Genomic DNA, 16461 nt, shown 5'->3' with positions numbered 1-16461 from the left:
AGTCTAGTCTATAGTCTAGTCTATAGTCTAGTCTATGGTCTAGTCTTTAGTCTAGTCTTTAGTCTAGTCTATAGTCTAGTCTATAGTCTAGTCTATAGTCTAGTCTAGTCTAGTCTAGTCTAGTCTATAGTCTATAGTCTATAGTCTATAGTCTATAGTCTATAGTCTAGTCTAGTCTTGTCTATAGTCTAGTATATAGTCTAGTATATATTCTAGTATATATTCAAGTATATAGTCTAGTCTATAGTCTAGTCTATAGTCTAGTCTGTAGTCTAGTCTATAGTCTAGTCTATAATCTAGTCTATAGTCTAGTCTATAGCCTACTTTATAGTCTACTCTATAGTCTAGTCTATAGGCTAAACTATAGTCTAAGGCCCTTGAATAAAAATCATAGAATAAAGCAATCACTTCAATCCGTCCCTGCTATTGTTTAGAGATACAAGACACTTTAGTTAATTAAGGAAATACCGCTGTGGTCAGCGAAATTCAATATTAATTGTGGAATTGTAAAACAAATTTTTATATTAACACAACAGCGCCAATGAATAAGAATAAAACCTTTTTTTATTAAATTCTAATCTACATACAAATGTTTAAACTGACGGTTACACACAAATATATATTTATATCTATAGATATTATTATGTTACACTTTCGTTGTTGAATTTATAAGACGAAGCAAATAAATTAACCCATAAAAAAGGGAGTAATTCCCTTGGTAAATGACAAATTATAAGAAAAGGAAAATGACCCAAATGGATGGAAACTTGGGAGTGTTTGGCCATATGTTTATATGGAGAAAGGAGACAAAGTATCAGTGGACATCTAAAACCGATTTAATTGATCGTTCAAAAGCATTTGGCTGAATGTGAGTTATCTAGACCGAAGTGAGTATCAAGAATAATTCATTGTTGTAATAATATTATTTTACTAATCAAGCATTTACGATTATACTTATAAATATAATCCGATGATGAAATGTATAATTTTTCTCCGCACAATGGGTTAATACTGAAAATTAATATCACAATTATTTATATAAACATGTATGGATGTATGTATGTGAAAAAGAAATTAATAAACACAAATCTAGTACAAACGAGTGAATATAAAGAAAAATTGGTTTTGCATAATGCGACATTGACAATGGGTTTTAGTTGTCAGCAAATTCCCAACCCATCCATACTTATTTAATTAGAGTACGAGAAAAAATGATTATTAATTAATTGTGAAAGTAAAATTTTACATATGAACTCAAAAACTACATATAGTTATAGTAGAAAAATTGCAGTGATTTAAAGTGAAGTGTTCAAAAAAAAAAAATCAAGAAAATAAAAAAATTCTTGTGATAAAAAAACAAAATGGGCAATGTTCAGACCAGACATATGGATGCCAAGGGCATGGCTCATCGTCGCGGTAGTATTTATTGGAATTTTCGTTATTCCACAATGCGTCGCAAAGATGCCAACACTATGATGGTGTTCAATTCGAAAATTTCGATTAAAGAATGGCTGGAATTTTTGGATTTGCAACAATATGAATGTAGGTGATGATGAAAAGTTTTTGTTATTTTAAGATAGCAAGAATTTCGGAATGAGGACTTTTTAAATAGAATTTTATAACACCGATATAGGCACAAGATCGTTGATATAATTTGTGAATTAGTTCTATATAATAGTTATGGACAATTTATAAATAGTTTACATATAAACGATAACTGATGTTATATGTAAATTTATAATACCGATATTAGTACAAGATATGATTTAAGAATGAGTTCCATATAATAAATTTGGATAATTTATAAATTATTATATTTTTGATAATTTCATGAATCCCCTTAAATTTGAAACTAGGGTTCCTCTATCAAAAGATCTGATAGATCGAATAAGTTCATATAAACGTTATTTTTATATAGGTGATAGGGTCAATTATTTATAGCATACTGAACTCGTATATTTCATTTAGTCTTGAGCGTAAAAGTAATTTTCTAAAGGGAACCGCATATTGGGGTAGGGACAATTATGGATCGATACTTATAAAATTGTCTAAATAGATTTTGTTTTGTATAAAACTTATTTGTGTTGCATTTTATCACTCGTATTTTAAATAAGGAAAATCCTTTCCTGAAGAGGACCTTATATGGGGGCAAGGGTCAGTTATAGTCCAATCTGCATTTAATTTGGAATGAATAATAAGTTCCTATCAAACTTGTTTATATTGAATCTCATCGCACTACTCATATTTTAAAGCCAGTAATATTCTGAAGCGTTTAAGTAATATTCTGAAGTGGATCATACATAAGTTGTTTATAAGTTATTTCATCGCCTTAAATGGGACCTTATATGGGGGGCGGTATAGAGTTTGTTATGGACCGATTCTCACAAAATTTGATACAGAGATTTTGCATCATATGAAACTTATTTATGTCTAATTTTATCGCTTTACTTTTATGTTTATGACTGCTAAAAATGTTTTTCAGGGGCCACTTGTATGGGGGCTATGCATGAACCTGACAAATTATTGTCCATTTTCAATAACAAACGAACTTTATCTGTAGAGAATATTTGTTCTATCACTAACTCTTTCCATTAGTGCTTTCAACAGACGGACGGACAGACATGGCTAGATCGTCTTAGAATAAGGACCCATATATATATATATATATATATATATATATATATATATATATATATATATATATATATATATATATATATATATATATATAAAAATGAATGTGTGTTTGTTTGTATGTTTGTATGTTTGAACGTTATAGACTACTAAACGGCTGAACGTATTCCGGCATGTCTGGAATAGGTAATAGGCTACTTTTTATTTCGAAAATTGAAGTGGGCGATGAGCCACGCCCACATTAAGAAAATATAAAATCCGTATATTTGAGATAATATAACAGTTAGAGTCCTCAAATTTTTTCGGAGCCACTTTAGTGTCAATATGATCATTTAGGACAAAAAGTAGGCGGACTAGCATTAGGGGGCGTGGCACCTCCCATATAAATTAGACACAAAAATTCGTTTATCTGGGAAACTAATAGAACTAAATTCTTAAAATTTAGCACGAAAAACTTTAACATCCATGTAAACATTTTGGGTAATAAATTGGCGGACTACCCATGAGGGGAGCGGCACCTCCCATATTAATTAAAAACAAAAATTCGTTGATCTGGGACACTAATAGAACTAAATTCTTAAAACTTTGCACGAAGAACTTTAACATCCATGTAAACATTTTGGGTAATAAATTGGCGGACTACCCATGAGGGGAGCGGCACCTCCCGTATTAATTAAAAAGAAAAATTCGTTGATCTGGGAAACTAATAGAACTAAATTCTTAAAACTTTGCACGTGGCACCTCCCATATAAATTAAATACAAAAATACGTTTATCTTGGAAACTATTACAGTTAGAATCTTCAAATTTTGCACGAAAAACTTTAACCTCCATCTAAACATTTTGGGTAATAAATTGGCGGACTACCCATGAGGGGAGCGGCACCTCCTATATTAATTAAAGACAAAAATTCGTTTATCTGGAAAACTAATGGAACTAAATTCTTCAAATTTTGCACGAAGAACTTAAATATTCATTTGAACATTTTGGAGGAAAAAAGCGGTCTTTCATCTGGGGGGTCTTGAAGCCCCCACATGAATCAAATAGAAAAATTCGTATATCTGAGAAACTATTAGAGCTAGAATCTTCAAATTTTACATGGAGAACTTTGAAATTCATGTGAACATTTAGAGCATAACGGGCGGACTTTCAATGGGTGGCTTGGCACAACATATATGAATTAAATACAAAATTTCGTGCATCTTGGAAACTCTTATATTATTCAAATTTTTTATAGATAGATAGAAATTGGCGATAGATAGAAACTGGCGAACTTGCAATAATTTGCTTGACATCTTTCATATGTTACATATAATAAATCTGGTATTTATTTATACATATTCCTTTTAGGGTAGCAAAGCACACTGGGTATAGCTAGTATATATATATATATATATATATATATATATATATATATATATATATATATATATATATATATATATATATATATATATATATATATATATATATATATATATATATATATATATATACTTTTGTGGGCCTATGAGTAATATTTCGAAGTGTTACAAACGAAATGACAGAAACAGTATACCACCCACATTATTTGATTAAGGTAATAAAAAGTCGAAACCCAGAAACCCCTTAATCCGAATCTGTTCTCAAAACTCCTCCATCATATCATGTTTTGCAGATGTGGCGATATAAATATTAAAAAAAAAATCCGGTTTTAGGTCATATTTGATACCTTATAATAGCGTGGACTCGTCTTTATGTTATATCTCCTGAAAATGTAATCTGTCGAAACCTAAAGTTAGGTAAAACTATTTTGAAGAAGAAAGGAGACATAACAGTAGTAAAACATTTAATTTAAAGTTGACACATTGGACTTTCAGGTGACACAAACAAGTAAGACTGTTATATTTGGCAGTTCCGAATCTTTTATACCCACCATCAAATCGTGTGTCTTAAATTTCAAGTGAATTTCTTTAATGTTGAAGCAAGTTATAGTAATGGGCGTTAAAGCCATTTTATCATGGCCATCTTATATGGGAGTAGAATCAATTATCGACCGATCCTCTTAATATCTGAAGTATCTATAAAACATGTTTCAATTTCGTTGATATATTAGAATTTTAAATCAAATTATGAACTTTAAAGTAATTTTCTGAAAAGAACCTTTTTTGGGTAGTGGGATCAATCATGGGCCGATCTCCATAAAATTTGGTAGAGAGATTTTAGTTCCACTAAAACTTGTTTATGTCGAATTTTGTTGCTTTGATATCATTTTGAAGCAAGTTATGAGCATTATAGTCGTTTTCTTAGAGGGATCTTATATGGGGGGTATGATCAATTATGGACCAATCCTGATAAAATTTGGTAGAGAGATTTTGGTTCATATCAGACTTGTTTATGTGAAATTTCAATGACATATGAAGGCTTTTAAACCAGCTATGACTGTTTACAATGTTTTTTCGGGGGGACCACTTGTATGGGGCTATGTAAAAACATGAACCGATACATACTGCATAAATAAAAAATATTTGTGCAAAATTTCAGCTCCTTAACTCTTCTCGTTCGGACTCGATGGTGCTTTCAACGGACAGACAGACGAACGGACATAAGTAGATCGTCTTAGAATTTAACAAGGACCCAGAATATATATACTTTTGTGGGTCTATGACCAATATTTCGATGTGTAACAAACGGAATGACAAAATCAATATATCCCCCATCTTTTTTGATGGTGGGTATAAAAATATGTAGATCGGGAAGTTAAATTAAATTTCCATTAGCCAATTTCAGTATGTACAATTGTGTTGAAGACATCTTGGACTTAGATGATGCCGACTTAAGACTAAAGGGTGTAAGAGATCCAGAACATCGTTCTAAAATGCTATCAAGTTTGGTGAGAGTACAGGCAAAACGTCGTATTTCCATGAATATAGATGATGGTATGTTTAAAACTATATTTTTAATTTATTTGAAAAATTCATACTTTTTAATTAAACTAATTTTCTTTATTTATCATTTTAATTAACTGATGGCCACATATGATTGACTTAATTAAAATTAGTATCAAAACAAATATCACCAACACTACAGAGACGAAAAAACTCATGCCCACCCATGTATCTGGCGGAATGTACTAGTCTATTCGATACACAGCAATCATTAAAACGAAATTCTTATCAGCGCGGTACTTTAACACCGAATGCCAAGAGTCCAGTGGATAAGAAACGTTTTACATTCGATGAGACCGATACCATGTAAGTGTTTTTCATTTGTTCTTCTTATTAAACAGTGTAACACACAACAATGGAGACTATTAAACAGCTGATGTATATGTTTCAATTATGCTTTTTCAATTTTCATTAACAATCATCACTTGTGTGTACATTTTCGAAATTTCAAAATAACGTTCCTTTTACATTTGACATTTCATTGAGTAGTTTGTATAGAATTTTAAAAGAATTGTGTTGGTTGGTACCCGTACACTTCAGATGTTCTGACATTGAACACACCCCATTTCTTAAATTGTTGATGGTATCAATAGGGCCTCTTCTGCTGATGACTGCCAGCAATAATAAGAATAATGAAATAAATAATAACAATAGATTTGCGCATGCGTGGGAAAAAATTGTTAAATAACAACACAACTCTCAATCGTTAATTTCTTCTCTCTTTCTCTTTAATTTGTATGAATTATTTAATGATTTTTTGTTATCCGGCAAAAGTGCAATCAAAACAGAGGGTTGCAAATATGACAACACACATCAATGAAAAAAGTATGTGTACACGCAAAGAAATTTGAGGTAACATTTCCTAAACAAGTAAATTTGTTGTTATATACAACTAATATTTCGGTTTGATACAAAAAGAATGACAAAACTTTTCAGATCAAGCGATCTACGTAAACGCTTAGATGTTCAGTTTTTCCTGTTTTATGCTATCGCTATGACCGTGGTATCAACTGCAACGAAATTCTGATCACAGCATCGGATATGATTGACATTTAGCCGACAAACGCAACTCGGTTTATTACAGTTCCATGTAGAATTCCCGAAATGATCTGAACTTTTCCTATTAAAGAAAATATCATTAATATTAAATCTGAAATATATATATTATAGTCATGCTTAATGGGTAACTGAGCAACTTCCCAGGGTCATCAGATTAATAGTGAATAATATTCAAATTAAGTTGAAATTATCGGAATATGATATAATAAGTAAAAACTTGAATATGATCAAAATTTTCTCAAAATATTGTCGTGGGAATTATGCTTTACAAAGGCAAAATCTCAGACAACTAGTAAAAACCCTCTTCCTCGATAATGCCTTAATTATATATCAATAACAGATTTAATCAAATTTCTTTAAAGCTGAGTTATTACCGGGTTGACTGAAAGAATAAACGGCATGTCTTAGTACTTAAAGATAATTCGTTACGTTTCAGAAAATTCAAGCGGCACTTATCATATGGAATTAGGTCAGATTCACGGACTATTTGGTATCTTTGAATAAATTGGGTTTGAAATGAGTTATCACTGAACAGGCCGACGAATTTTTAAACCAGTGACCAAAGTATACTTTTCTAAAGGATTGAGCCGAATCCAACCTCCGAATTTCTCCATTACATCTAGGATTTGAGATATCGCAATCTGAAGTTTGAAAAAATACTATTTTTTGGCCCTTAACAACTTTTCCTATAAAAATACTTTCTAAATTGTTTAGAAATCTGATGTAGTTTCTGAGATATCATCCGTTAAAGTTGACGGACGTATAGTCATAGTTAAGTAGAATAAAAAAGTGATTTGGAATCGATATGAACATCCTTAGATAGGTGTGGTTCCAATATTTATGTTCGTTATAAACAAAGCATAATAAATAATCACCGCACTATAGTAGTGTATATACCGAAAACCATGGATTTTGAAGATTTCGGTAAAGATATCTGGAACAATTAAGAAGATATGTCAGATGTTAAACCTTTTTTGAAAAGTCGACAGAATAGACTTTCAGATGGCATACAACATCTTGTCGCTGTTATAACGTCTCAAAAAAGGGCCAAAAATTGTGTTTTTTCAAATTTCAGAACACGATATCTCAAATCCCAAATGTGAGGAGGCCTGAGATCATATTTGGATTTAGCACTGCTTAATTTTTTAGAAACGTCTAATTTGCTCTCAGGGTTTTTACTATTTTTCTAATTTTGTCGACCTGTAATATCTGCCAAATAGGGACTTTCGAAACCTATAAACCTATTCGACTGTTGAGCATTTTTTGTATCCTTCACAGATATGTTAGGAAAAAGGTGTGATTAATGGATGAGTTTGTTCACTACTGGCGATTTATTTTGTAATACAATTAAAAGGTACATCAGCGAACCAAATATCTTAAAAGCAACTTAATATTAACAGCATTATTTAATGGACCCTGCGGTCCAGAAACCAACAGCAGAATTTAAAACCTATTTACACCGAAATACAAAAAACCGTATTTACAATTGATTTTGGGTTTAATCTGTATTGCTAACATGGACATTGCTAACTTCGGACTCTTTAAAGAATTCAATATCTTCTAAGGTGAGATTTTAGCGATATAGAAAGCGTTTGAACTTGTTTGCGTTTGTTTGGGTTTGTTGTGATAATCAAGATGCACTCAGAACATTGATACTTACTCTTGCTTAGTCGTCGAATATTATAAGACTTTTTTAGCGATAAAGCTGTGTTGGGCACCAGGGCACCGCAATCAGGTAGCGCACGATCAATGTTTGATTCTTGATCTAGATGTAAGAGACAAAAGGGAAAAATGCCCATTTGTCGCTATTTTAAAACGATCCCTAAGAGATTCTAGGACGTTTTCACACAGTCCAGGAACGATAAAATTAATTGTAAATTATGTAAGAACTAATGGCCCCGACTTCATATAAAATCAACTCAGATTTTTAATGAACTAAATAGATGCGATCTAAGGATTCTAGCAGGACTTTTAAAGCTGTTTTTGTTAGTAAATGGGAACTAACTTCTGATATGATATTGAGGATCTAGAAACGATTGAGTACATAATTTGCCATTGTGCTAGACTACAGAATCTAAGACCAAAAAATGGTTCCATAAAATAAATTCCATGACAAACAGAAAAGTTTTGCAGGGTGCTACCCATTCAATCTACAAGGTTTTATCAGAAGATTTATCCATCTTGCCGATGGTAGGCTAAGTTGGGATTCTGATCTACTACAATATTTCTTGGATCTGAAACCAAAATTTTGGAATTATACAATGTACCTTAACACTCAGTTACGTTTCAGTTTTGTATCTTTTCATTTTTCCTTGATTTGTAAGAGATGCACAAATGATCCAAATTAGCTTGTTGTGAAGCTCTTCCCTAAAAATGATTTCAAGATGATATAGCAGTTGCCGATTGCTAATCAGGTCGTTCCGGATCAGAAATCCTATTCTAAAGGGAAAGTTTAAATTAATTACTAATCACTAGCCCATTTATAAAATCTAGTGAAATCCTTTAATAATCTGATAGGTTTACTTTTCCGAAATCTGCGAAAATTGTCCTAATTGCACATGATTATTGTTCTTTTGGATTATATTAAGGAAAATACTATATATAATTGTCATAATTTTGACAGACTAACCTTAATCACCTTAATAAAATTATCCACCCTAAAATTTCTTCCCGTGTAAAGATGCCAGAAGGTTTAACGTGTATTTTAGGGGAGTAAAAAAATACAACAACAAAACACACTCTACCATATGCAAAGACTCAGGAACCACCAAATATAGAGACTGTTACATTTTTACTACGGCAAATCCTCATACGGCATAGAAGAAAACAGATTGAAAATACACGTTGGAGAGTTGAAATCGCTGTGTAAAGGATAAAAACGAATGTAAAGTGTTAACGGTATTTGAAAGGCTCTTACTTATATATACAGTATAGACAAAGTATCAAGGAAAAAATTTTCTTGGGCTGGGCCGTTAGTGAAATTGAAAAGAAATAAATTATTTAATAATATTTGAAAAAAAAGATTTGAAAAATTTAAATTAAAAAGTTATAAATAAAGAAATCTTTAAAGAAAATTGTGAAAAATTAAACAAATAACTTAAAAAGGATATATAAACTGCCATAAGGATAGTAAAATGATAGTAAGTTTTATCTAATACTTTGAGGGAAAAGTTACATTATTAAAAGATTATTAAGTATTGAAGTTTTAACTATAATAAATTATTGTTATATTTGAAAAAATATATTTCAAAATACAATTTATGTTATTTCATTACATATTTTACTTATATGTATGGGGAACTACTATAATTTTTTCCCAACCTATATGTAATGCCATAAAAAAAATCTTAAATTATGAGGGTGGTATAGAAACAAAAAAAAAAAAGGAAAACTTTTTTATGGTCTTTAAAATAAAGTTAGGTTATGTTCTTCTATTTTATGATACTTTAAGAATACGAAAGGAGTGTTTATTATTTAATAAAATTGACCCAAATGGTTAGAGTTAGAGATAAGTTTTTTATATACGTATGTTGTGGAAAACATAGTATAATAGATAATAGACTGACTTTAATATTTATAGAAATAGGTAAAACGTGGAATATAATACTCAGATAAGCCGTTTCACAATTTCTTAATTAGCATTTTAACTCTGATGACATTGGGGGCAAGTACTAACAACACTCGCTTACAAATAACAACGTAAATAAGTACTTACATAAAGTGTGTAAATACCAATATAGCGACAGAATACCAATTTGGACCTCTTGTTCCTTAGTTCGCTTTCTTACTGACAATACTACACGGAGACCGAACGAACTAAGTTGTCAACAAAACTAGGGAGGGTAACCATTCTCTCAATATTAGGGAATTGTAATTCTAAGGGTATCACAATGGGCCACAAGGACTCCGAGTGAACTCGCTTGCTAGCGAGCAACCCACGTAACCTAACCTAATATAGCGACTAATCTGGACCTCTTGTTCCTTAGTTCGCTTTCTTACTGACAACACCACTGTTTAGTTATTTTCCTATTGTGAGGAATTTTGATCAATTATAGACCAATTTCTTCTGAATTTTTGTTCTCCTTTATCATAATACTCAATATTTCCAATGATTTATTAATAATTAACTGTTTATTTTAAGAGGTATGAGAGGTATGGTCAATTATGGACCGACCCTAGAAAATATTTGATATAGATATATAAAATTGTTTTTGTTGCATTATCTCTGGCTACTGGCATTTTAAAGCCAACAATGGGTGTTAAAGTAATTTTCTAAAAGTTACCATATATGAGGGTTAAGATCAATTATGGACCGATTCTCATAACCGTTTTTTTTTTTTCTGTAAAACTTATTTTTGTCGTACTTAACTTCAATTTTGGTTATTTCAAAACCAGTTATGACTATTATAACTGTATTCTGGTCGGAGTCTTGTGTGAAGGCAAGGTGAAATCGTTGACCGATATTCTATACTTGTCCAAATTTCAGCGGACATGATCGTCTTAGGTCGGATTTTATAAATTCCTCGATGGTAGAAGAAATTATACCTATGTTTCATTCGTCAGTTCAGTTCGTATGTCAACAGACAGACGTACGAACATGGCTTGATCGTCTTAGACCGGGTTTTATAAATTTCTCTATGGTCCCTTTGTATTGTCTGAAATGAAACAAGATTTGGAAGGAAAATATAGCGACAGAGACAGTAAAGATAATATTGAAGGAGTGAAGAATAAAGATGGTACGAGCCTATAGAGAAGTAGAGAACATAGTGTGTGATTACGTTTATACGGGAATACGTTCAGGTTGAACATTTGAGAGATCAGATAGATCCTCGTATCAGCTTTCGCCAAGATATCAGCAGTAATATTGCCAATTATATCCCCGTGTCCTTTGACCCAAACGTGGGTAATTCTTGAATGTCTCGCCATTGTGTTAGAACCATCCGTATACACATTTAGTCCATCAACATTTACAGGTGTAGGTTCATTATAACCAGAGCTTATAATATACCGGAAGTTTCTCGTAATACACGGTTCCGGAATACAGTAGTCAATGGCATGGTGTAGATTTGGGAGAAGATCTACAATCTTTGCATGACCTCTGGAACAAAAGTTCCATCTATTAGTAATATTTAATCTGGCTGCAGTATCCATTGCCAGTTGTTTAGCAAGGAGATCCACGGGAAGCCAGTTTAGCATAGAAAACAAGAACACCTGTTATGAGAAGAGCCGATTGTCTCATAACTTTCGTGGGTTGATAGCTTAGACCAATATTTCTAAATGTTACGAAATTAATAAACCGAATTGTTATCGAAGAAAATAAATGATTTCAGATTTTTAGATCTTTCGCTGGCTAGATCGAAGCCACCAGTCGTTGTCGCCAGGAATTCGATCTTTATGTTTTGAACTTATACATAAAACTTTTAACTTTTGTATTATACATTTTACTGTTTAAAATTCTGGAGATCTTTTTTTGCCATTGTCAGGCTTTTGTAGAAATTATATTCGTCAGGTTACGTGGGTTGCTCGCTAGTTAGCGTGTTCACTCGGAGGCCTTGTGGCCCATTGTGATAGCCTTAGAATTGTCACTGCCTTATGTTGAGAGAATGGTTTCCCTCCCTAATTGCGTTGAGTACTTGGTTCTTGTGGTCTCCATGAAAACCAATTGGTATTTCTAATTAAACCAATTTGACGCATCTCAGAGACAGTCCAGATCATGGAAAAGAGCTGTACCAAAATACAGTAGTCTGTGCTTTTGTAAGGCTGGGCAGTCACATAGAAGGTGTTGTACCGATTCCTCTTCTTCTTCGTCCAGCAGCTATAACGTGGGTGGCCCATAGGTTCCGTCATATGTCCAATCCTACAATGTCCAGTAATTATATTAGAATCTATGTATAATCGACTTTTCGAGATTCAGTTCCCGTATTCTTCTCGGGGCTGTATCGATGGCATGTATCACTGCCTGAAAGACTGAAAATGGCTGGGATAACCTAGACACATGTAAAGGGGTCAAGTTATTGTGGCACTCCTTCAATGAGAAACGTAAAAGACACCTTTTAAACCGAAACAGGCGGGATATATCAGGTTGATAGCAGTAATAACAGAACATTGGGTGCTAGACAGACATGTAAGTGGACTTGGGCTTCCCTTCAATAAACACTGTAACTGTCTTATATATTCTCTGTGAAATTACTTCATATTACTGAGAGAGTTAATAGGTTAACAGGGATAAAGAATTCGGTAATTTTTGATATAGAAGATCTCTCACTATTTACAATTAAAATACTTTTTCTATATTAGTTATTTTAGATGAATAAGTATTAAATTATATTTTATTAAACATTAAATTTGTTATTAATTATTCCCTTCCAAACTTTTTTAGCTATGAAGAACTAAAACCACGTGACAACAATAGCGATAATCCTTCGAACGATTCTGACACGAAAATCGAAGACATCACTATGGATAATGATTCTATGAATTCGGGTTCTTTCAATCAGCCCACATCGTTGATGGGTTCAATATTACCGCCAACAAATGAACAGCAGGAGGCTTTAGCACTTAAGAAAGCCCTAGAATGGGAACTTAGTTTAGATTCACGTGATTTACGTTCACATGCTTGGTATCATGGTCCTCTGCCACGGCAACGTGCCGAAGAGATTGTTCAGCGAGAGGGAGATTTTCTAATCAGAGACTGTACATCTCAGCCGCATAATTATGTTTTGACTTGTCGCAGCAATGGGGCGGTATTGCATTTTGTTATAAATAAGGTGAGGGAAAGACAAGTTATGGATCTGTTAATATATATGTATATTATATATTTTTCTATTTCTTTTAAGATTTTGGTACAACCCGAAACCGTGTATGAACGCATACAATATCAGTTTGAGGAGGATGCATTTGATGCCATTCCCGATCTTATAACTTTTTATGTGGGTTCTGGTAAGGTTTTTATAGATTATAAAAATTTGAGATATAGTTTTCAACGCCATTTTGTTTATTAGGTAAACCCATTTCTTTGGCTTCTGGAGCTCTTATACAATATCCCTGTAATCGTAATTACCCATTGTCATTCTATGGTCACAAGATCGTAGGAAATCAATTGCATAGCCAAATGTTGGCAGGTTTAAGAGGACCAAGTCCTCTTAACTCACCCTTAGCAGCAAATGCAGGATTTCGTTTCGGTGGTATGACCTGTTCCGGCATCAGTCAACAGCAACAATTGCATGGAATGCTACAACATCAGCAGTCTTTGCCCACCTCCATAGGACAACCGATAATGCAACAACAAAGTCCCATGTCTTCACCACCACGAGGAAAACTTAATACCGCACCAAGATTACCTTCCAAGAAGCAACGTTCCCAAAGTTTAACTCCTGCTCAGGCAATTGTGGTGTCTAACATGAAAAATGCCGAAGCAGGCAACAGTGCTGATGGGGTAATACAAGGTGGTACAGGCATGGATGCAATCGTTAATAGCGGTTCCATGAATCAGCTTAACCAAGCCAATGGTCAGGGTTATCGTCCTGATGTTAGACGTTTTAGCCAATTCGAAAAGAGCAATAGCATTTGCGGTTCTCCTAATGAAACCCAATTGCACTCTCATTTAGAAAATCTAAATATGCATGGTAAAATACCAACCAATGGCTTTCAGACTATAGCTCGTTGTACAGCCAACGATATGGTGGATAATCATATAAAATTCACCACCCATTCACTGCCACGACCAGCTACCAATAATTTTCGCAACAATCTTAATCGTACTTCCAGTTTAGCTAGAGATTTTAATGCCGATTCTTCGGCTAGTATGTTTTCTAGTTTGGAAATAAGTAAAATCCCTGAATTACCCGAAAAACCACCTAGTCCACCACCAAAACCAAATCGTAATGCTGGCCAAACTGGCAGTTTGTCTCGCCCTAACAAGGAGCCATCGGGTTTAGAACAGCAATATCCTTTGCAGAGACAGGGTGGAATGGCTGGTATATATCAATTGAGTGGCTCCGATTCTGGTAATGGTTCGGGCGATTCAATGCCGGGAGATATGAATGAATTCATAATGCATCGTGGTGTGATTATAAAAAATCCTCGCTTTATGACCACATCGGTGTCATCGGTTACGTTGAAAAGTTTGAGTGAATTTGATGTAGAGGCAGCAGAGGATCAGCTATTTACTCTAGAAATACCTTCTTTTAAAGGGGTAAATAGTCCTTACTAAATGAATATTAAAGTTTATTATATTTCTTGTTTACTTTCTTACTTCCAGACCTCCAAATTTGATGTGGAGAATTTCAGCACTCTTCTTTTGCCTTCGTGCGAAAACAACCCCTTGGATGGTGATGCCTTGAATACTTTTAAAATCATGTTACTGGAAACTGGTCCCAAAATGTTGGCCGAACATATAACACGCATAGATATTGGCCTGCTAATAGAAGAACCCAATTCGGAACCCGAGTCAGAAAGCAATAATTGTAATAATATTTTTGATTACTCCGGTCTGGAAATGTTGACTCTGCCACAGGGTAAAATATTTCGCAAAGATATAGTAGAGCGTACGCAATGCTTAAAATTAATGGTGGCCGTAACAATACTCACCTGTCAAACAGATTTAGATCGTGCCGAAATATTAAGTAAATGGATACAAGTAGCGGTAGAGACGAAGACTGCTTTGGGAAATCTATTTGGATTTTCCACCATAATGTTGGGTTTGTGTATGCCTCAAGTAAGTCTTAAAATCTTTTTGCATATAGCGTTAAATTATAACTAAATTTATTTTTCCCGCAAGATTCAAAAACTCACTTCAGCTTGGCATTTGCTACGTCAAAAGTATACCGATGATGCTTTTATGTTCGAGGCCAAACTTAGACCCACCTTAACCAGTATGAATGAATGCTCTAATCCTCAAGCTCCCAATACTACGGTACCACATGTTTTGCTCTATGCCCTGCTCATGGATCGTCCCGTTTTTGATATTTTAAATTTTAACAGTACAACTGAGAAATCTTCCCTTTACAATATGTGTATTACATCGTGGGAAAGTAGAGCCGATGATTTTGGAATGTACATCAATTATGCCCATTTGGATTCATCTCGCAGCTTTCTTAATAATTTGAAAATGTATCGTAAAAATTCGAAAATTATTTTAGAGGAATCGATTTCGAGATTGGATGAATTGTTAAGCGATGCATTTAGGTGAGTTAAAGAGATTAATAAATTAAAATCAATTGACAGTTTGAAAGTCGAGCATGCCCGACCATTTGAACTTAAAATAGTTCTTCTCTAATTATATCGGTCTTATTTTTCTGTGGTCTCCAACAAATGTGAGGAGATTCCTTAGGACTAATATCTAAATGAAAATCAAAATTTCTAAACAAAGATTTAAGTTTCCATGTCTTTCTGATGTTTATCTTGCAAGAAAAGAAGGCGCAAAGCTCTTACACAATCGAATCGAGAGTTCAGAGTGTACATTTACACTCGGACATTGCAAAATAGGTGCGACCCTCCATATCTTAAAACGTACACTCCATATGGTAAAATCCAATGCCGGAATTATACTTATACATATATATGTGCGGCCAGAGTTGCGCACCCAAATTATGTAAAATTACTATTGGACGATTGACAAGACCCCAAATAGATATCTTCTTTAAAAGGTTATGAGATCCTTCGATTTTGTTAGAACTCGAGTTTTGAGAATAACTCTTGCTATGGGGTCTCCTTGCCAAACAATTGAAACTAATGTGAGAAATCCTCCCAAATCCGGAACCATATTTTATATGTAACTTCCGGTATTTTAAGTATCTCTTCAGAGTTTGATGAATCCAAGGCAATGAATGGTTATTCTCACG

The 16461-nt window shown here is 33.4% G+C and overlaps 1 protein-coding gene across 5 annotated transcripts in view; it reads left to right on the top strand.

Moving 5' to 3' along the window:
• The first annotated feature begins 1168 nt into the window (after nt 1–1168).
• LOC119608045 (breast cancer anti-estrogen resistance protein 3 homolog) overlaps nt 1169–16461 on the top strand; it is a 17799-nt gene continuing 2506 nt past the window's right edge. The window contains exons 1-8 of one of the 5 annotated variants that reach the window (XM_037962276.1): nt 1169–1542; nt 5393–5551; nt 5674–5866; nt 12999–13386; nt 13456–13558; nt 13621–14813; nt 14880–15335; nt 15399–15805. In XM_037962276.1, coding sequence (XP_037818204.1) covers nt 1362–1542; nt 5393–5551; nt 5674–5866; nt 12999–13386; nt 13456–13558; nt 13621–14813; nt 14880–15335; nt 15399–15805 — 3080 coding nt within the window. In that variant the 5' untranslated portion in view covers nt 1169–1361. Of the gene's footprint in view, nt 1547–5392; nt 5552–5673; nt 5867–9475; nt 9760–12998; nt 13387–13455; nt 13559–13620; nt 14814–14879; nt 15336–15398; nt 15806–16461 lie in introns of those variants that run through there. The other 4 variants (XM_037962279.1, XM_037962278.1, XM_037962277.1 and 1 more) reach the window with 4 other exon arrangements.

The sequence above is a fragment of the Lucilia sericata genome, unplaced genomic scaffold, assembly GCF_015586225.1.
Source record: "Lucilia sericata isolate MDLA Ls3-8-SP2 unplaced genomic scaffold, ASM1558622v1 Contig000779F_arrow, whole genome shotgun sequence".
NCBI classification, from domain to species: Eukaryota; Metazoa; Arthropoda; class Insecta; order Diptera; family Calliphoridae; genus Lucilia; species Lucilia sericata.
This window is presented reverse-complemented; position numbering and strand designations above follow the sequence as displayed.